The sequence below is a fragment of the Mangifera indica genome, chromosome 3 (genome assembly GCF_011075055.1).
Source record: "Mangifera indica cultivar Alphonso chromosome 3, CATAS_Mindica_2.1, whole genome shotgun sequence".
Lineage (NCBI taxonomy): Eukaryota > Viridiplantae > Streptophyta > Magnoliopsida > Sapindales > Anacardiaceae > Mangifera > Mangifera indica.
The window spans coordinates 7,280,350-7,302,816 of NC_058139.1; the positions used below are offsets into that span (position 1 = coordinate 7,280,350).

At 34.2% G+C, this 22,467-nt stretch overlaps 4 protein-coding genes and 1 pseudogene across 7 annotated transcripts; 1 reads left to right on the plus strand and 4 right to left on the minus strand.

Annotated features, from left to right (window-relative positions):
• LOC123211363 (FCS-Like Zinc finger 10-like) lies at nucleotides 1-2,966 on the minus strand. The gene is made up of 3 exons (XM_044630051.1): nucleotides 2,758-2,966; nucleotides 723-1,846; nucleotides 1-622 (listed from the first exon to the last, which is right to left on the minus strand). The coding sequence occupies exons 2-3, from the start codon at nucleotides 1,778-1,780 to the stop codon at nucleotides 472-474; spliced, it is 1,209 nt and encodes a 402-aa protein (XP_044485986.1). The 5' UTR covers nucleotides 1,781-1,846; nucleotides 2,758-2,966; the 3' UTR covers nucleotides 1-471.
• Nucleotides 2,967-5,903: 2,937 nt separating this feature from the next.
• On the plus strand, nucleotides 5,904-8,152 carry LOC123211364 (trihelix transcription factor ASIL1-like). 2 transcript variants are annotated; one of them, XM_044630053.1, is made up of 2 exons: nucleotides 5,904-6,056; nucleotides 6,651-8,152. In XM_044630053.1, the coding sequence occupies exon 2, from the start codon at nucleotides 6,662-6,664 to the stop codon at nucleotides 7,874-7,876; it is 1,215 nt and encodes a 404-aa protein (XP_044485988.1). In that variant the 5' UTR covers nucleotides 5,904-6,056; nucleotides 6,651-6,661; the 3' UTR covers nucleotides 7,877-8,152. The 2 variants fall into 2 exon arrangements, with proteins under 2 accessions (XP_044485988.1, XP_044485987.1); XM_044630052.1 differs by having other exon boundaries at nucleotides 5,913-6,056; nucleotides 6,385-8,152.
• Nucleotides 8,153-8,547: 395 nt separating this feature from the next.
• On the minus strand, nucleotides 8,548-10,962 carry LOC123211367 (annotated as a pseudogene).
• A 136-nt stretch (nucleotides 10,963-11,098) lies between these two features.
• LOC123211365 (heat shock 70 kDa protein 15-like) lies at nucleotides 11,099-16,636 on the minus strand. Of its 3 annotated transcripts, none has more exons than XM_044630056.1 (10): nucleotides 16,449-16,636; nucleotides 14,405-15,614; nucleotides 13,538-13,765; nucleotides 13,333-13,428; nucleotides 13,027-13,248; nucleotides 12,565-12,753; nucleotides 12,331-12,477; nucleotides 12,072-12,221; nucleotides 11,856-11,986; nucleotides 11,099-11,741 (listed from the first exon to the last, which is right to left on the minus strand). In XM_044630056.1, the coding sequence occupies exons 2-10, from the start codon at nucleotides 15,572-15,574 to the stop codon at nucleotides 11,528-11,530; spliced, it is 2,547 nt and encodes an 848-aa protein (XP_044485991.1). In that variant the 5' UTR covers nucleotides 15,575-15,614; nucleotides 16,449-16,636; the 3' UTR covers nucleotides 11,099-11,527. The 3 variants fall into 3 exon arrangements, with proteins under 3 accessions (XP_044485991.1, XP_044485989.1, XP_044485990.1); XM_044630054.1 differs by having other exon boundaries at nucleotides 14,405-15,620; XM_044630055.1 differs by lacking the exon at nucleotides 16,449-16,636 and adding an exon at nucleotides 16,397-16,413 and having other exon boundaries at nucleotides 14,405-15,620.
• Nucleotides 16,637-21,492: 4,856 nt separating this feature from the next.
• On the minus strand, nucleotides 21,493-22,230 carry LOC123210957 (transcription repressor OFP14-like). Its single transcript, XM_044629453.1, has one exon. The coding sequence runs from the start codon at nucleotides 22,228-22,230 to the stop codon at nucleotides 21,493-21,495; it is 738 nt and encodes a 245-aa protein (XP_044485388.1).
• Between the last annotated feature and the right edge of the window lie 237 nt (nucleotides 22,231-22,467).

Sequence of the window (22,467 nt, forward strand, 5' to 3'; positions counted from 1 at the left end):
TTGGCAAGTAAAATCTGCAATCATTCTTTTTATTATTGAATTCAAAACATCAAGACTCAGATGCATAAAACAGTAACAAAATACAGAATGTAATAATGAGTTCAATAGATCTCTAAAAGGATTCGACATGAACTCTTTCTGGGAAAGCTCGCAAGAGAAGATGAAAACAAAGTTGATGAATCGGGGCTTTTGGCCACTGCTAACCCATCTGATCAAAATTATGAAATAAAAAAGAAAGTCTAAGATTTTTGTCTAGACCCCGACACAGAATGGAACTCTATGCTGTTGTCTCCAATGACTCACCATACCATGAAAACTGAAACACAGTCCACAAACAGCACGATTAAGCTGTGATCATCCATGGCTGTAGGCAGATTCACATAAACTGCGGTTTTTGATGATATGGACACATTGCTCAGTGACAACTTCATCACTCACGGATATGGGAGCATGGGAAAAAATGACAGTCCATCATGTCATGGGCATACCCATTACGAAGAGATCTTCATGGTAGCTTGATCTAGGAGAGCTTTTGGAGGAATTGCTGTGACTTTTCTCTATTTCCTCCTCAGCAAAAATCTCCTCCAAACGGCAATCAAAACTGCAAAATGCTTTTTCACCTCTGCAAAAAAACAAAGAAATTAACAAACCCCTTGGTGCTAACAACACCATATAACAGACACAATTGAAAAGAAAATTATAAATAAGTGTTTCAGACAAACCTGTACATATAAATGTCTTCACCCTTTTCCAATTTTTTATTGCATGAGTAAGAGAAGCTCAAAAACTCATCAGATGGATAAGGGGTTAAATCCTTCAGGCACCTAGTGTCTTCGGGCAACTGAATCTGCTGCTCTTCCTTGTCAAAATTGGCCAACTCATGAGTTTGACATTCCACAACACAGTCACCAAAAATATGAGTTGTTTTACGATTTGGACCATGAGATATTATACAAGTATAATCCTCAGAAAGCTCTATTTCATGTGCAGAGAGAGAGCCAACATATCTGTTGCCAGAAGCAATGGGTATTGGAAGAGAATTTGACTTAGGGCCTAGGGAAATATCCACTAGGGAACTTCTGTCATTAACCAGTGGTGCACTAATTGTGGTAGTTTGATCTGTTGAATAAAATGCTTTGGAATGCATATTTGAGCTTTGACTTGAGCAGATTCGAGGAGAGGAAAACCTTGTTGAATCCAACAGACAAGGCGGAGAACTGTTTAATGATTCAGGCTCTAATGGGAATCCTTCATGCTCACAAACACCATTTGATCTACCCAATCGGATGTTGGGAGTTTCTGTTTGTGAAGCTGTAGAAATCATGTAGTTTCTAGGCAAAGAACTGCATTTCACAGAAGGTTTAACTGAGTCATGATAATGACTTGAGGACTTAGGATTGTTAGCCTTCACCTGTGGCCCAAAAATGACGTTTTTCCTCTTTAATGACTCAAGAACTTCACCACTTGATTTGCTTTCCTCAACAAGAGAATTTATGATTCCAAGGCCAACCTCACTACCATTCCACTTCATTTGATGGCCATTTTGGGATGTTGATCTTGGAGATTTAACACCAAATCGGTTGCTAAGGTTCGCAAAAACTCTGAAATCTAGAGGAGATGTAGGGCTCTTAACAGAGTCCAAATCAGGAGGACCTTTAGAACTAAGACCTACAAGGAACGCAGGAATACCAAAAATTGAACTGCTTATTTGCCTTAGGCCAAAAGTATCGGACTGAACATAAGACTCTGATCCCAAATCAGCCATCAAATTAACTACCATAAATAGCTGTTTCCTGACATTATCAGACGACCTCAACCCTCCTCAATGAAAACCAGCAATTCCTCGCTGGAATAAATTTCATACAAATTTGGTTAACCAATGAAAACAACTGTATTGATCAACAACTTACAATCACAGGTCCATGGGAAAGGTATAAGAAAGCAATAATAATAGATCTGGAAGCCCAGATGACAAATTTCAATAGTGCAGGAAATGATATTCAAGATTCAATGAAAAAGAAATATGCTCACAAAAAAATCTTGGGACACCTTGGGAACAATGGATCAACCGTACAGATTGAGTAACCAAGGGGGATAACAATTACCCAGTACTCTATTGCATGATAACACTGAATCACAAGCAATAGATAAAATCAAAACTTCAATTCACGCGCAGGCAACAATAACAACAGTGAACCAGATTAAAAACACTGATAATCAATACTAAGACCCTGGTAAAAATTCTTTCTGATACAGTGGAAAATAAATAGAGATGGAACTTGTATGGATTTGAATAAATGATAACCATTAGAAAGACCACTTAGCAAATAAACAAAAATTCCAAAAAACCTCCAAAATACAGTCTTCAACGCTGAAAATTAATGAAGTAGCGCAGAGTAGGAATAAATTAATTTCAAACAAAGAAAAAACTTCATCTTATGTCCAATCAACAAAACTAAGATCAGATGCATCATGCATAAAGAGAGACATGCCCATTTGATCTCCAAAAGAAGCCAAAAAATCAGAACTTCAAAAAAAGCACAATGGATAAAAAAACAAGAAACAAATGAGCAATACCATGATCAAAATCTAGCTAAATATCCCATAAATGCATCAAATGAACCTCAAAAAAATCAATCAAACACTAGTTTCCGATCAAAATTCGATTTTAAGCCTTAAACATCAAAGAGAGCACCAAATGAAGCACTGATACAAGTCAACGAACTGGAAAAAAAATCAAAAACAATAAATACCCACCTGGTTTTCTTCTCTGAAAAGTTCACAGAACAGAACCCAAATGCAGAACACAAGGATGAATACTGACAAAGCTAAAAACTTGTCAAGTACAAGGCACAAAGTTTCTATCTTTCTAAATCATAATTTCTTTTTCTTTGTTTTCTTGTTTCATTTAAAGTTTTTGCTTCACTTGCATGCATCAAAATCAGAGACACACTGAAGCACTGAGCCTTCTGATATACTCCTCTCTCACTCATGATTAATAAAGAAATTACGTATTCGCATACGCTACCGTATAAGGCTACGTATATTCCTTTCTATTTCTTTCTTAGAAAACAAAGCACAAATTATTCCCTGTATAAGGCTCAGACCCAAATTAAAAATATCAGTAATATTAAATATAAATTGGTAAATTAAATATAATATTTATATAATTAGGATTAATTTTTGTAAAATATATTTTGTGGTTTTGTTGAGAGCATCAAATAAAATAAAAATGGCGCTTTGATTGATTATACACCTCAAATTTACTTAGATAAAAAGAAAGTGCAATTTTTTTAAGCTTTTCGAGGCGGTCACCAGGCATAGCACTAGAAGACAAAGGTGATTGGTGACGTCAACTGTAACTGACGCTTAACGGCTTTCATTTCTAATGCCGATGTTTCTGTTGGGTTAACCGTTAAGTGCCACTAAGGGACACGGTTAAGGCCCTGTTTGGTTTGACATAACGCTTTGTTTTTTTTTTTTTTAACCTTGCATATCATTATATATTTAAAAATAAAATTATATCAAGATTCATGGCCTTTTCATGAATTGCTATTGATTTTATATATTTTTAAATAATTATAAATTACAGGATTTTATAATTTAAAAAACTAAATTTATAAAAAAAGACTTAATTTCATTACAATTGACAAACAAAAACATGTTTTAAAAGTGTTAATTTTTGCATAAATATTACAAAAAACCATTTCCATTTTTCTTTTTTGTCCAATAAATCTTTTTTTATTTATCCAAGCATTTACAAAAAATTAAATAATTGGTTGATAAGAGAATAATATATTAAATAAAGTTATGTATTGGATTAGTTAATTTCAATGAAAAAAAAATATCATATACAATTTTACTCTTTAGCTATACATGTTTGTCTCTTCAGGTGGATTATAGTTATGCCCTCTAAATTTTGATTTATGTAAAAGAAATTAAAAATCTAAAAATATTTTTTAAATGAATAAACAATAACCAAACCCGTCAAGAAACGACGTTAGATTCTTGTAATTCACAACCATGATTTGTAGGACCCACATGTGGTCCTACATTTACTGAGTAATGATTTGATTCCTTTCGGAGAGAGAGAGAGAGAGAGAGAGCCACAGTTTCCGTTTCATTTAAACAGTTTTTTTGTTTTGTCGTGTACCGATAATAAGCAATTGAATTTTGCTTTTCCTTTTTTAAATAATAAGTTTAAATTCTGGAATAAAATAGATAATGTACTCACACGTGTTGGGTCGTGCTGCGCCATCCTCGTGTTATATCCAACGGCCGAAGAGGGAGATTCCGCGGAAATAATTAGGTCATCCAACGGTGAACATTTGGAACTTGGAAGGGTGATATTGGGACCCGTTTATGTGGGACAACCCACACGTGTCAGAGATGTGTGTCAGTGAAACAGAAGTGGCCTTTGTTTGGTAATGACGCATGAAGAGTAGTACTATGAGCGTTGTTTTGAGTTCAAGGTTTTCTAGATTTTCTGTGGGCTTTCTCTTATTTCCAGTTCTCTTTTTTTTAAATATTATTTATTACGGATATTAAATTAAATAATTTTATGAGATTTGCGACATTGTTTACATCCTTAAATAAAAATAAATTAATTAATTAAATAACTTAAATTCATATATTAAAAATAAAAAATGTTTAAAATTATTTATACTGTTCATCTGAGATTTTATTTATCCGAGTTGTACTATCCACCTGAGGCACTGTTTATTACTTCCTGAGTTGTACTATTAACACGTTTTTATCTACCTGAGGCACTGTTTAAAATAATTTTATGGATATTTAATGAATTATTCAAACCCTTGAATTGGGTATTATCACGTTTAACTTTCAAATACAATTTTGGTCGAATTTGTTCAAATATGGTGTTATGTTGTTTTTTATTATGGTTTTGTATTTAAAAACTTTGTTATATTTTTTTACATTATGTAAATAATAACACATAATTTGAGTAAAAATAATTACATTCAACTATATTTTTCAGGCACAATGAGGGTTTTAACAAAGTATACAACTAAGATGGAAAAATCTGACTCAATGTGGTCACTCATCTTTTAAGAGCAATACTATACGTACCTATTTTGAGTATATAAATGAGTACATACTTATATGTATCATCACTTAATTAAATGTTGTTTTATTTTTAATTTAAAATCATTCAATCACATGATGATATACATCGAGTATGTACACTTTTTATAATACATTTTTTATAGATTACTTAGTACTTAGTTGATACACCTTAGATTTATTCTTCATCAATAAATGAATATGAAAATATTTGAATCTCACAATGTTTTTTATGTATTCAATGAAAATATATTATTTTATTTATACATGTCTTGGTCAAATGAATCAGTAAAATATATTAAGAACTTATTATTAAATATATCATAATTAAATAATTACAAAGAACTCGAATTATTCAAAAAAATATAATTCAACTTAGAAACTATAAACTAAATGAGAATTTTGGCAGAAAATCTATAAATTGGCTAGATTCGAACAAATCAAGTTTTGTTATAAAAAGGTTGTGGTAAACCTTGTGTTGCACTCTACAACATCATGTTATGAGTTTGGGAAAAATAATTGAAGGTGGGAGGGGAATTGCATAAATAATTTCAAAGGCTTGTTATGGAAGACCTAATTTAAACATTTATATATCAAAATAAAAAAAGAATTGAAATATTTATGATGATCTTGGAAACTTGGAAAAATAATAAATTTTGGTGGAAGACAGTCCTTCGGCCTTTCTCCAAACTCCACAGAAGAGGAGGAAGATCAGGCCCAAGTCAAGGCCCATTATTCCTTACGCACATGATCGCCCATGGCGTACATTAGCAGCAATCTCTTTTATACCAAAATTTACTTTTAGACTGCAGCTCGGAAATCTTTTTTTTTTTCCGGTTTATTTTATTCAACATTTGTTTTCCGTTTTTTCACAAATATTTGAGGTAGGTTTTTGGTTTTTCTAAATTTCCAGAGGAACTTGAACTGGGGTTTGGTATCGACGAAAAAGTTTCAAAATTTGAGCAAGTTTTGAGGTAAGAATTTGTGGATTTTTCTTTGAATTTAGAATCTGATTTATAACTTGGGTCTTTTCCTTTTTTAATTTTTTAGTCTGTTTTAATGATTATTACCGTGATTATTTGGAGAAAGAGGTTGAATTTTGAGGTCTATGAAATTATGCGTCTTTGATTTTTTTTTTTTCTTATTCATTTGTTATTGAAAACAAATGGAAATTTTTAATGTTCTAACTAAATAAATTAGGTTTTTCTTGACGTGAAGATTGATGGGTGTCGTTTGATTTCATTATAAAGGAAGGTTTGGTGGAATCTCACTAATAGAGGTTCATGGTTTTTGTTTTTTTAGGTACTTATTTATTCTATGAATAATAGTGGTTATTAGTTATTGAAATTGCAAATTAGAGTACTTTTGGTTAAGAGAATGTTGGGTATGATTTGATTCAATGTAAACAAAGATATTGGTGAATTGGAAGTAGTGGTTATGGTTCTGAGCTGTAATACCTTTTTGGGGTTTCTTTGTATTGCTTAGTGAAGTGTATTTCAAAATAGGAAAGTGTTCCACTTTCACACATTTTTCTTTCTTTCTTTCTTTTTTGTTTGGTTGAACCCAAGTTTTGCTTAAAATGGATGACATTGAGGATGATGCAAGGTATCCGCCAAACCCCTATGGTGGCAGTCAGCAGCAGGTTTATGATTCATCACATCGCCAAAAGCTCCCCGTTCGGGGTGTGCCCTATTCTGGGGAAGTTGGCAGTCAATATGTCGATTACGAGGAAGAAGACGATGTGGATGATGAAGACGATGAAACTGAATTAGGAGAAGAAGAAGGAAACAATAATCAAAACAATAGCATTGTTCGGTATGTGGGAAAAGATGTGGATGAATATGACAATGATGATAAGGACATTGATGATTATGATGATAATGATGATGAGTATAATGCAGATGAAGATGGTGTTAAGCAAAAAAATTTGACTTGGAAGCCAGATGATGTTGATTTAGGAAGGCACCCAAAAAAGAGAAAGTTGAAGAGTTTGGTTTCAAGTTATGAATTTGCTCCTCGAGTGCCAGCTCCCACTGTGGCTCCTCCTGCATCGAGACCGTCAAGTGGAGGGCGCAATTCACTTACAGATTGGAATGAGCAGGAGACATTTGTTTTGTTAGATGCTTGGGGTGACCGGTTTCTACAGCGTGGGAGGAAGAGCCTTCGATCTGAAGAATGGCAAGAAGTTGCTGAGAAGGTATCTGAGGTGTCGAAGATTGAAAGGACAGACACTCAATGTAGGAATCGTTTGGATACATTGAAGAAAAAATACAAGAAGGAGAAGCTTCGGATGGCAGAGACAAGTGAAACCAGTAGCAAATGGGTTTATTTCAAGAAAATGGATATGTTAATGTCTTCGCCTCAGCAGCAAGGTGGACTGTCTTGTGGATTGGACTCAGGAGAGTATGTCTTTATGAACCCCAAGGTTTATTTGAGCCGTGCTAATGGTTTGGATGAGATGAGAGATAGTCCTGCAAATTCAGAATCTACAAATGGCGAGGAGAATGATTCAGATGGACTTCCTCCCAAGAAAAGAACTGGAAGGCAACCTAATGATAGGTGTTCGATTAGATTGCTTGCGGATTCTATTCATAAATTTAGTGAGATATATGAGAAGACTGAGAATACTAAGAGACAACAAATGCTAGAACTAGAAAAAATGAGGATGGATTTCCAGAGGGACTTGGAATTGCAGAAGAGGCAGATTATGGAGAGAGCACAAGCTGAGATTGCAAAAATACGACAAGGTGTTGATGATGAGAATGATGTCTCTGCTGAGAATGCCAGTGGGTAACCCATCTAGAACTGGTCACCTATCTGTAGTGTTAATTAATTAGCATAATTAATGCTCGCAGCTATTGTGAAATGTTGGGTGCCTTCTCCCACGTCTGCTTTAAAATTGTGAGGCAATAATAATGCTGGAATGTTGTAGCAGTTATACATGAAATATCTAAATTTAGAGAGGATGAACTATATCCTCACTATCGTTGATTCCTCTTTTTCTCACAATGCTTCTAGTTGACATGTATCCATTGTTTTGCTATTAATCTATTATACATTGTTTGTTGTAGCCTGCATCGAAGCTGAAATTCTGAAATTTCTGTTAATGTCTTGTTTCACCGTATGATAAGATATTAAGAATGTTTCTTCAGTAGATAATGACTGCTCTACATTGTATCTTTCATCCAAACCTTGATCTCATTCTATGCTGTTATCAAGGACTAGTTATTTCATGATATCTGGTTCATAGAAAGCTGCAAGTAGGCATTCTTTTGTGAAGTTAACACCTAAAGACAAATCATCTCAGATTGTTTTTTTCTTGGCTTCCTGAGCTGAATGCTAAATGTGTTATTTTTGTTATGTAAATAGAAAAATGCATCAGGGGAAGTAAATTCTTAAATAAACTGAACTCTCTGTCCATGACTAGCGGCTAGGCAAAGCAATTCTATCGCAGTTAGACTAGCTTCTGAATTATGTAGCTTTGGACCCATGTGATAGTAAAGTTGACATTGGGACGTTCAGAATGTCCCTACTGTATTTATACCATTTTACCTGACCTACCATTTACATCAGAAGAGTGCTTCTACCTATATCATATGATTACTAAACTGTACTCTGCCTATTTAGCATCCTCAATTCTTCCTGCGGAGCGCCCCCACTATTACCTACATAGCATGCTTCTGGAAGGGTCCTTCCAGTACATTCATAAACCATGAACTTCTGTTGTTTGTAGCAAATAGAATTATAAATGGTGGCTATATATCTCTTCAAATCATTTAAGATCTTCATGAACCATACCAACCACTTTAAGTGTTGATGAGCAAGTGATCTAAACATATTCAAAGCCCTTTGCATTCATCTCGCTCATAAGCCCTGCAGCCTTCCCAAACATACCTGATCAGCTGAGACAAACCGGAATAGCATTGTAAGAAATAGCATCTGGCTTAATTTTAGAGTGCTGCCTGTTTGCAAACATTTCCATAGCTTGCTGTGAACCACTTGTCCTTGCCAAGCAATTTAGAATTATACCATGAGAGTTTTAGGTCTGGAATGCATCCACTTTCTTCCATGGTTCCTAGTAATGAATAAGCTTCACCTGTCATGCCAACAGCCTTTACCATTCCTCACATGAGTGCATTATTAGCATAAACATCTGGATTGCATCCAGATTTCTTCATTTCATAATAAAATCGACGACATTGCTAGGAGGACTACATTTTCCAAAATATTTGATCATCACAGCAAAAACCCTGGCACTTGAACGTCCACATTTCTCCTCCAGTTCTTGGAAAAACTCATTCGCAGCTCTTTCCTTTTTGCCTTTCCAAGCTGTTGATCTGACTGCAATAGGCAGCTGGACAAGGAGGAAATCTCTTTTCATCCATCTTTTTAAAGAGCATCAAAGCTTTCTCAACACTGTTCGTTTCGCAAAGCTAACCAATAAGACTTGAATAAGTGAATGTGCTTGGAACAACTTCATTTGCCTTCATAAACTCAAATCATTAAGAGGCCTTAGAAGCTGGAGCCTTTTATCCAAATAAAGTTTTAATTACAGTGTTATGAGTCACTACATTCGGCGTATACAACAAAGAATCCATTTCATTGAAGAGTTTAAGAGAATCATCCAAAAGAACTGCTTTAACCAAATTGTTTATGAGCACTACATCTGGCTTACAGTTTCAGCATGTTCATGAAAGTACTATAGCCACCTTCAACTCTCCCAGCGCTGCCAAGTCCCTTTATCAGTCTGTGTAAGTATAGACAGTGAGGTGGCAACCCTTCCCTTTTCATCTCCTGCACTAGACTAATAGCTTTCTCAACCTTACCCAACTTGAAGTATATACCCAACAGTGTTGTTTAAATCTTTGCAGTGGGCTGTAAACGGCTCTCCTTCATTTCATCAAACAACCTGACAGCAGAATCATCACGACCTAACTTCCCAAATGCCGATATTAGTGCACTGTATGTTACCATGTCTGAAAAAAATTCCCCTCATTACACATCTCATTTTAGAGCGCATGAATATTTTCTCATTATAGACCGCATGAATATTTTCTCGTTATGACCTTCCTGCATGAACATCAAGATCATAGAAATATAAGTGCTCGCTGATGGTTTGCACTTGCACCCCTTGGATCAGGTAAAATACCGAGAATGCCTTACTGACTATCCTGGCCTGCCCAATATTCTTATAAGAGCAATACGACATACATATACTTTTGAGTACATAATTAAGTACAGAGATAATATATCATTAATATCCAATAAAATGACATATTATCTATATACTTCAAAATCCTAGTGAAACTCTCATCCAATTTTCTGACTGAATAATCCTTCCTCGACAACATCTGTTTCATAGGCAAGTTTTGCATTTCACAATCCGAACTAGGTACCCAGATCATTTGCACTATCTAATTCTCTGCTCGAGCAAAATAAATGAAACTATGTATAAAAAATGACCACAAAATATATCTTTTCGTATTCGACAGTACATGCGAATCACTTAGAAATGAACTTTCTCAACTTCCATTGAGGCAAAGCAAGTCACCAGTGTCATCAGGCTATTCAAAGACAACCCAGTAGCGAAATCTTAACATTAAAAAGTCTGTTTAGATTAATTGTATTGATTGTTAAGTAAATAAAAATGAACAGTGTCTGTTTAATTCTCGGAGACTTTAGACAAAGTAGATAATAACTATTGGAAGCAATTGAACCGACAATAAGTTAGCCTGGACAAAATTGAGACTAAAACCAAGCGTAAACCATAGCAGAGAAGAGAAACAAGAAGCACAATGAAGGAGAAACATGAAGTGAGTTACTCAATGTGGGCCGCTCTTGGGCTTCTGTATTAAGGCCAGCATGGCTTTTGACCACCGGGTCGGGTCTCTCCCAATGTAACCGAGTGTACAGCAAGCATACACTAATGGCCCCCAATCACAGCTACGCATCTTCCTTCTCACAAGTTGGCAAAAACAAAGAACTGAAATAATCAATCATTGAAAGCACACTAAAATTGACACCAATTTGAAACTTGGAATTGACAAAATCCGGGCACTAAATGATGCACTGAAGGCATGTAGATCCTTAATAAGACACAAAAATAAAATAAAATAAAAACAGTAAAACAATCTATATCAGAGCAAGCCTTCGTCGCCCAACCGCATAAATGGGGAGAGAAACCTTAGGCAGTATCAACTTTTCTTAAAAACCCTTCTAAAAGAACCGGATCTGAGACTCCCTCTTAACAACAATAAAATGTTGTAGACCACCTAATATTTAAGGCATTACAGATTGAAAAAGGGAAAAAAAAAAAGTGCACAAACATATCATCATCCCACCAAAGAGTTTTTGTTCCAGGCTCATGGAAATAGAGATTCTTATACATAGGAACCAAGATCTTGGCCTGCATAAATCGTTAAAAGACAAGCCAACTCTAATTAATTTATGCAGTATTTGAGGTGTTTTCTGACTTTTCAGTCTCCATAGGTTCTCCAGATGCTGCTGCTGCCTCACCTGTTGCATTTCCTGCATTTTCATTTGGATGGGCATCCCCTCCATGTGGTTGGGATTCACCTCCCTGGGAAGGCGGGGTTGCTGGAGCCTCTGGAGTGGCTGCTTTAGTTGGCTTTGGCTTTGTCATTATCGGCCTGCAGAACCTGCAAGGAGAATGTTTCACTTTCAACAACCTTGAACTACCATCCACTAATGCCAACAGATACATCAAATCTTTTTTAGGTGTTGGATAAGATTTCAGAGGGGTGTAGTGCTACCTGTCAAGCGCTTCAGCTTTCCTTCTCACATCAGCTAACAGAAGAACAGGAGCAGCATATTTGGGAAGAGAGTCTTGATGCTGCTTCTTCTCTCTCAACCAGGCCTCTGCTTCAACACACTCATTTAGCACCTAAAATGCATCAAGAAAGAGAATGTTAGAAAATCATTAGAGTAGCACGGAGATAACTAATGAAGACAGCCAAACAAGCCATCACCTTCTGCTTTTCAGCCATGTCAATGTGATCAAATTTGGGATCACTAGACATAGCTGCCTCTCTATAACTGTTGATACAATAAGCAAGCTGATCAATCACAGAACTCCTTTCTGTGTATTCCTTGTACCGTTCTTCAATGGGGTCACCTTGCTGTAGTTTTCAGCAAAAATAAAAAATGTAACTTGCATGTCACTTATTTTTGCAGAGATCAGAAGAACAAAGAGAATATAACATTCAGCAAAATCACACATAAACTTACCTTTTTCAGCTCCTCAAGCTTGGCAATATAAACACCTTTGGTTTCATCCTCACCATCTTCATACAACCAATCTTCAACTTCCTGTAGTCTAGCAGAAAACTGCTCTCTTTCAGAATCAGTGACAAAATCCTGATACTTGTCGCAAAGCTGTAGACAGCAAAGAATGTTTATTCAAGAGAATAGTAAAACATACGTGTATATTTATGGAAGGCTATGCAACAAATGGCAGTTTACCTTATTCCTCATGTCATAGACATAAGCCTCAACAGCATTTTTCCTATCTTTTGTTTCTTCCATTACTCGATCTTGCAAAGCCATTTCAAACTCCTTCTCCACAGCCTTTTGCACATCTGCTGGTACCATTCCACCATATACCAATTCCAACACGGGGATGTTTGTTTTCTTCACCTTTTTCTTTGGGGCCTGCACAGACAAATAAATTTATACACATACAAAACTCAAATAGCCGTTTGCTGTCTTAATGATATACTAGCAAGTCCCCCACAAAACGCATATGCCACTTCATTTATGTGGTAAGTTTCTAATAAAATTAGTATAATCCGCTTCTTTGAAAAAAGCATAGGGTGTGTGTGTGTGTGTGTGTGTGTGTGTGTGAACTCTCTCATCCCACACAAAAGCAAAGGAAATATTCAAAATAGCTCTCTATAGTCACCCCACCCAATAATAAACACATACCTTAGCATCAGTCTCCATTTCGGCAGTCTTTTCACCTGACTCAGGAACACCATTTTCAGAACCAGGGTAATCAGCACTTGTCTTAGCATCCTGCATATTTACATCAGTCCCATCAGAACTTGAAGGAGGAGCCTCAGCAGGAGTCTCATCAGTCTCCATCTTAGCAGCTTCTTTTTCTGGCTCTTTTGTGACCGGAACTTCAATTTCTTCTTCCTCCAAGAGCTAAACCAGACAGAAGAACAACTGTAACTCAAGCATGCAACAAGAATATCTGTCACTTGAATAAAATGACAATGAGAAACTTACTGTTGCCGACTCAATGGATACAATTCCATGCAAATTCAATCGAACTTTCACTTTGACTTTGGCCCGTTCACTTTTAGTAGATTGGAAGGGACCAATCTGCCCATATTTAAAATAAATATTGTTATATTGACAAAGACAAATACATCCGAAAAAACCAAAGTTGCAATCCAATGTTGGAGATAAACTAATTGAGCAGATTACTAACTGTATAAGTACTGATCTTGGCAGGTGCCTGCAAGTCGCTCACATCAGCATACTGGACATCTACAGTGAAAGTACCTGACCTATAGAAAGTCAAAGCCTTAACACTAGGTATTGGATTTCCCTTTGGAAACACAATAGTGTTTTGCTGGTTATCAGTTGCTTCATTTTGAGCCTCTGATGCAGAGCCTTTCCATGACAAAGCAATTGAAAATGGGAAGCTCTCATTTACCTTTGGAAACAACCAAACGAAGAACCATTACTGATCATTTAATGTATGATCTAATTAAACAAATCTCTGTTTATCAATAAATATCATAACTTTTCAGAATAGCCTTGGCCTTAAAAGAGAGTAACACTCTGCTCATCTGGAACAGAGAATTAAATGATATATCCTGCCTCACAGCATTCTAGTGAGAGGTTAAGCTTTGAATGACTTAACACTACACCAAAAACCTTTCAACAGAGAATTAATGACATTGTTTTGCGCATAAAGAAGGCGAAAATGAAAATCATCTCAACTGAAACAACTCAAGCTCAATCATCCAGGACCACAAAAACTGCACCAGGAAACCAAATCAGGGGAAAAAATAACCATTTAAACAAATAACTCCAATGTAAGACTTCTCTTTAAAAATAAAGAGAAAAAAAAAAAAAAACCTTACAGTGGTACATTTTCTACACCTTAAGTAATCTCTCAATAATTATCATGAAAGAAGAAAAGCTATGAACATAACATCCAAGAGGCATTAAAATATAAATAAATAACAAAAATTTAACCCCATAACAGATATAAACAAGAAGAAAGCTCATTTAAAACCAAGATTTACTGTACCAAAAAAATCCCAGCTATCAAAGGAAAGATTTTTACCTGAAACTCTCTCACTTTGAATGTCGGACTAAGGATTGCACATTGTAAAGCACAACCCCTGGCAACACACTCACTTGCATTCATCGTACGCCTAGGCTCCTTACCAAAGAATTCTGTTAAGATCTTGATTATAGAAGGAACACGAGAGGCTGAACCAACAACCTCAACCATGTGAATATTCTCCACAGAAAGACCAGTTTCAGCCAGAGCCTTTTCCAAAGGCCTCTTCACACGTTCCAAAATTGAAGCACTAATTTGTTCAAACTCATCCCTCTTAATGAAGCCCCTCACATCCTTCTCATCCATCAAACATTCAATACTCAAAGGTGCCGCAGGATTGGCACTAAGAACTTTCTTCAATTTCTCACAGGCAGCTCTAAGTCGAAGGCAGGCCCGGGAATTCTGGAATACATCAATTTTGTATTCATCCTTGAACTTAGCTGCAAAATGCTGGAATAGAACTTCATCAAAATCCCTACCACCCAGTGACTGATCAAAAGAGTGACCCAATATCTTAAGTTGACCCTTCTTGAAACCCGCTATGCATACTTGCAAACTTGAATTCCCAACATCCACAAAGGCGACATTCAATGGGTCATTTTCCGGCAAATCCGTCTTATAAATACCATATGCCAATGCTGTCGCTGTAGTTTCATGAATCAGGCGTAGAGGGTGCAAGCCTGCAATTTGGGCTGCATCTAACACAGCTCTTCTTTGAAGGTCAGTGAAATAAACAGGAATTCCAATGCAGCAGTCCACCACAGCCGCATTCAGATTCTTCTGTGCTATGCTTTTCAAATCTGACAACAACATTCCCAGAACTTGGGTAGGAGTAAATGTCTTTATTTCACCCAAGTATCGTGCATGTATCAAAGGAAATCCATCAGGACCTTCAGTGACGGCAAATGGCAATGACTTAAGATCCCTTTGCAACTCAGGGTCAGAAAATTGTCGCCCAATCAAACGTTTTATCTGCGAGATTGTATTTTTGGGGTTCATCATAGCTGAAGCAGCTCCTGCAGTCCCGATGAACCTCTGCTTGTCACCAAAACAAACAATAGCTGGAGTCTCGCGCTTTGATTCATCATTAAGCACAACATCAATACCCCTTTGCCTTGCAACAGCAACAATACAGCTTTCGTTGCCAAAATCAAAACCTACCACGCTCATCTTGTCCAAGAACTAACCAATTTTATTGAGTCAAATTGGCCTGCTCCTAACAAAACAAACAGCCTGAGTTAGAAAAAGAGTAGACGAAATAAACTTTACAAAAATGATAACATAAGATGAATGAAAACAAACATAACTAAGATATGTTACAGCACTGCCTTACGTTAATCAAAATGTTTAGTAACCCACAACAATGTTTTGATAGACCACGGCTCATGAAAGAATCCAACCAATGTGAAGTTATATAAGTAACATACTGTATATGACTTCAAATGTTAATATTTCAGAAACCTCCTAAAAGATTGATAAGAGTTGCTATCCTCACAAAATAACTAAGCCAGTACCATCACTGGGCAATCGCTGCAAATCAAACAATCATTCATTCATTGAAAAATAAGCTTCCCAGTTGGTTCACAATTACATTCAATGGCCAGCAACAAATCAAATCGCATGCAAAACTCCTCTCATACATACAAGTACCGTATACAAACCATTCGCAGTCAGCCACACAAAAATCAAGCCTAAACCCTAAATCATACCTTAAACATTAATACAATGCAAAAATTTCAATTGGCAGTGACATAAAACTCAATCGTCAACAGCAATCACTTGGATTTCACATGTACAAAGACGACTAAATGAAATGACAACAACTGAATCTACAACTTATAAAGTAATAACAATATCTCAGAATCAGCAACACAAACAAGCTGAATCTAATAATGAACACATAATCCACAACCAATGGGGACAATGATAACACACAAGCTGGAATCCAGTTAGACAAAGGCACAGATCTAAGAATTCGGAAAAGAACCCTACAGTCAAACTCAAAACCCTTTGCTTAAGAGGAAGCTAGGGTTTGAGATCGTACCTTATAAAGACAGTAGACTTTTGTTGAGTTCTGGAAAATTCTATGTAAATGCTTTCGGTTTGGGTTTTGGTATGGCGAGAAAACAAAAACACAAAAATGAAACAATGCGAAGAAGAGAGAGAGACGTGAGGGGGGTTTGAATGGAGAGGGACACCCAAGGGTTTGTTTAGAATTTTCAAAAAATATTTTATTATTTTGATTTTAAGTTTGTTTTTGGTTTATAGATTTCTGAGGAGTCAATTGGTCCTGGAGAGGTCTAGAGATTTATTGCCTCTTCTAGAAAGATCTACGATTCTTGAATTTGAATTGTGGACCCTCACAAAATTTTGTTTTGTGGAGTAATGGGCTGGGCTGGAAATCTCTAAAGGCCCAAGTTATTATTTTGTGTTATGAGGTTTGAGCAATGGTTTGAAGAGGTTTTGAATTTGAATTAAGAGTCATATGGTATCGTTTTAAGATTATAGGAAGGTTGGTTTAAGTGTTTCAAATTTTAAATTGGCCAAATAACATTTCCTACCCAAGGTTTGAAAAAAGGACAGTTCTCATCCTTTAAATTTGAAAAATCATTTTCTCACATATATATCAAAGTCCACAATTAAATTTAAATTTAAATTTAAAAGTTTGTAAGTATTTATATCATTTTATCTAAATTTTATAATAAACGTATAATTAATTGTTATTTTGTCCATAAAGTTTAAAATTTTTATAATAATATTTTTAGTAGATTGAACCATGAACAGTATTGTGAGGGTTTAAATATTATTTTTCAAACATATGAAGAATAAAAGGATATCTTTCTTTATCTTGTTTAAAAAATTACTATATTCACTATATATATTTTGAAAATATATTATATGGTCTTAATAATTTATAATAGAACATGCATATCCTTAATTTGTTGTATCATGTCCAATTTTTTTAGGTGTAACATTCATTTTTTAAATTGCTGAGGGGCATATTAGTATTTATGAAATTTTGAAAAAAACTCCCAATTTTTTTGAATTTCCAAAACTCTCTAAAATTTCTTTAATTCTCTAATATTTTAAAAAATTATAATTTATCTCTAAATATACTATTATAAGTTATTGATACTCTTATTTATATTTGCATTAATAAATTTTTATACTAATTTTAATTAAAATTAATATAAATTAGAGATATAAAATTTTAGAGAAAAAAGTTATTTAGTTTAAAGATTTTTTTAACAATTTTATAAAAGGTTTTATTTAACAAAATTAACATATGAGTAGAAAATTTTTTTTTTTTTTAAATTTAACTAATAAGATGATGAATTTGATTTCTCTCTCTCTCTCTCTCTCTATATATAAGATTTCAACAATTATTTAGTCCATTTACATTGAAGTTTTGAAGAAGAAAGAGACAAAATGGGGTTGTTGATTTTTATAAATACTTTTTTAGGTTTTTAGAAATCTCTGCTATGCATTTATAAAAGAATTTCAATTCAAAGTGTTTGATTGGGTCAATTCTAATTCTAATATTTCCAGTCAAACAATGGCATCATTTTCCATTTTCCCATCCAAATACCTTGGCCAACCAACAACAGTAAGCGCATGATTTATTTTATTTTCACTCTTTCCAGAATGTTCATTCATGCACCAGGGAAGTCTGGACACGTTTTTGACTGATATCTAGAAGTGCATGCCTTCAACCCTGGTTTCATAAGAGTTTATTATCTCACGTTTTATGTTTTTTGACATTTAAATGATCTGATCTTGTAATTTATCTTATACAAGGATCATCACTCTTCTGTTGTCATTATTGACAGATTTAAGGATCATGTCCCTGCGAAGTCCCATCCTGTATATAAGCAAGCAGTACCATTTTCAGGGATTTTTGGATCTAATTGTTTTTGGGTGAGAAGCAAAGCTCCATTAGCTAGAAGGATTCATGGTGTTATAGAGGTCCCAAACTTAACCCAGATCGGCATAGTTGATTTTGTGTGGTTGCAACAGTTGCTTTTGTCAAAACTGTGAATGGATGATGTGAGAGACCATGTTCATGAAGCAATATGATTAACATATGAAAATGGAAGAAGAGTAGATGTAAAGGTCCTCAATTACCAGCGGCTTCCCACAGCCCTTGTTATGCAAAGAGATACTCATGTCACTGCTATGAATCAGAGGAAATGATTTTCACTGACAGTTAGCTCTACAATAATACTGGCATGTATTTATTTCTTAAGCTGGTATTTTGGTGGGATATTATTTAAGCCTGAGGGTCTTGTAATTATTTCAGAATACAAGAAATCAAATGATTTGAATTTCGAGAGTTGCATCTAATCTTTATGATTAAAATAATAAAAAAAAAAGTGGGATAAACATCATCATTTATGTATTACAAAATTTTTCCTCATATTTTTTCAATAAAATGGTAGTTATTCTAATCAAATTACCGGAAAATGATCAATATCTTAAAGTTTAAATCATATACAAAGAGATTAATTAATTATTTTTGAAAATCACTTAAAGATATGTCAATTGGGTTGGGACAAATGAAGGTCTAGCTCGAAGCCCGTAATTTAAGCCCGGTATAATACTGTAGCATTATGAGCCTTTTGGGTTCAGTTGTAAGCTTTAATATTAAATCTATAGGTAGATTCAGTTTGATCCGATGTTGTTTACAAATGAAAAAAAAAAAAAACAGAAGCTTTCATTGCTTCTGCCACAAGCAAGAGCCTTGGAAGCGAGACTTTATTTTTTTTATTTTTTATTTTTTTCTATATAAATCAATCCAAATCTTTTTTATTTATACATCTCTTAATTTCAATTCTTTTATTATATTCTCAATCTCATTTTTTCTTTGAAAAACTGTCTGAATTTGTAAATAATAATTTCTTATATTTATAATTTCATTTTTATTTTAATTTTATTATTACAAAATATTACAAATGGATTCAATGTCGAATGAATTCAGAAATTTGGATGTTGAGGATGAGTAGATAAATGGTATGATATATATATTTTATTTTATATTTGTAATTATACAATATGTAAATTAATTTATTTGTACTATGTTATAAACTTATAATATTTTTGATCATATAACTATGATATTTCTTCATCACAAGTGAGAGATTATAAATGAAATGTTTGAAATATTATCCTCGGTTTTAATAATTGAAAAATAATTTGTATTTAAAATTTTTAATAAACTGTTTAAACGGGCCGACTAAGGCCCGACCTTATATACAAGACCGACCCAACCCAAAGACCCATTATGGTGCTGACTTAAGGCCCAGCCCGACCTATTAACGTGTCTACTTAAATGGTTAAGAAAGATGGATAAATCCCAAACTTGACCTTTTTTTGTCATTACCATCTCTCCCTTTACATATTTCTGTTAATCCAATCCTATTCCCACAATCTTATCTTATATAAGGGAATTTTATTCTAATTTTGACAAAGACCCACCACCAAATACACGAATGGTTTTAAAATAAATTTGTATGATATTTTGTCATTCAACCTCAAGCAATAAAACAAAAACTTTTCCAAAAAATCCCAATCAGTAGTAGCTTGTTGTTTTAATTGTGCCTCCACCATCTCTTGCATGGAATGTCAACTCAATAATGATTTTACCCTTACTTTTAACTAAAAATTTGAATGACAGTTAACCCATATATAAATATTTAGCTTTTTTATCTATTGTGAGTGTGATTTTGAATTTCAACTAAAACTTAGATAAGAATTTGTCCTTTTCCCTATACGTAATCATTTCTGAAAAAAGCATCAAATGTTAACTTACTTTGCTGTCTGGATAAAGCCAAACAACTAAGATTTTGAGAAACTGATTGCAAGTGATTATAATAATTAAGTCTCAAGACCAATTAATTAAAACTGAAAAGCTTTTTAAACTTGTATTCATATAAAATTAGTTATAAATGATTACTTCCAATAATCTTGTGAATATGTATCACGCGTTATAACTAATGCGTGTTTCAAATATAGTGAATGTATATTACGCGCTATATCCACCAGTTGCGTATGCATATTAATACTATATGTCTCAACAAAATCTTGGTTTTTTCATAACATACATAATATGACATGTAGTTATTAGCAATGAATTATTCATGCATATGCATACAAATAAGAGTTTTTCCCTTGACTAATTAATAGGTGTTTCTACATGTTTGGAAACCTTTAGCACATGTTGTGCAAACACAAATGCTTCACATCATTTTGGATATGCATCAAATTAAATCCCATGCATACAGTAAAGATATTACACAACCAATAATAAAACAAAATTTCATAAAAAAAATGAAATAACCAATGGGATACTCATCAAGTTCCTCATAAAGATCGATTATTCATCTAGTTATTTGAACGTACTCCTTCCTTGGAGCTCATGAAGATAACCATTTACATATATTATTAAAATTAATTTATAAATGGAGTTGACATTTCTGTCTAAAGACAAAATGTTAACAATATGTTAAGTATCTCATGAGCTCATTTAATTGTTCATTATGTCTTGTGAAATGAGAAGGGCGTATTACCAATATACTTCGGTGTATGGATATAGATTATATCATATGGGTTGAATAGTTTCTTACAACTTAACAAGAAACAATTTATGAAAAGTGGCAGTATTCAAATTGTATTAGTCTTTTGATAATGAAGTACAATGTTTAGGGCTAACAAATGATATACAAAACCCTTCAATCGCAGCACACTAGCATCTATATACGATTGGAGGGTTGCTTCTACTCTTAATGATGAAAAAAAAGTCAATTAAGCATCATCAATAACTTAATGTATTACAAAATTTTCTGTCATATTCTTGCAATAATGGCAGTTAACCAAATCAAACAGTAGGAACATTACCAGTATCTAAAAGCTTAAATCATAAACAGAAAGATTGATTAATTAATTAATTATTCTTGAAAATCACTCACACGGCTAAGAAAGATGAATAAATCCAACACCTTACATTTTTCGTGGAGACCATCATCTCCTCTCCATTATTTTTTAATCTAATCTTATTCCCACAATCTTACCTCACAAGAGGAAATCTTATTCTAGTTCTCACGAAGACCCACAACCAAATCCACAAATGCTCTTAAAATAAATTTGTATGATTTTTTCTCATTCAGCTTGAAGTAACAAAACAAAAGCTTTTCCAAAAAATCCCAATCAACAGTGGCTTGATGTTGCAGTCGTGCCTCCACCATTTCCTGCATGGAACGTCGAAAATCATTGTAAGGACTCAGAGATTCTGTCAACACTGCAATGGAGTCGCCTAGAAGCTTCACATGATTGGAATCAGTAGAAATTGTAGAAGAATCATTATTTGGGGAACAGTTTGTAGGTGAAGTTAAAGTCACCATGTTCTTAGGGTTGGTGGTGAAACTGTCATGAGCTTCTTTGAAAAATGGGTGAGAACCCCAAAGGTGCACTGACTGTTCAATGAACCTTTGTGAATTAAACAATGCCCTTTCTGGAGTTTTATCCTCATCACAATCTTCTTCTTTCTTTTTATCATCTTCTCCGTCATTCATGTAAAGAGATCCAAAATTTTCATAAAGATATTGATCGATATCTAAGAGTGTTGCAGCATTAGTATTATTGTTGTTGTCATCTTTCTGACTACGATCAAGTGCAAAAGATATGGCTCTGGGTTGTTTGCAGCCTAAAATGATTAAATTTTTCGAGTTCGAGAATGAATAAGAAGATGGTATTAAAGATCGAATATTTGATGGGTATTTCTTTAACTTGGAGAGACACTTTTTCAAAGATTTTGGAATTCGTTTGGGCATTTTTTGTTTATGGGTATGGAATATTGTTTGGGTTGAAGGTGGAAGGGGTGTGGTGTGATTTATAAATAAACAAAGAAAGTAATATAATTAAAGTATTCAATGCTTTAGGAACATATTTAGTATATCAATTAAATTTAAAGACTTCCAAGAAACAAAAATAAAAGAAAAAGAGAAAAGGGGTATGAATTTTATTGCAAATTTGGTAGGCAAGCCTTGAATGAAGTCAGATTTGTTTTA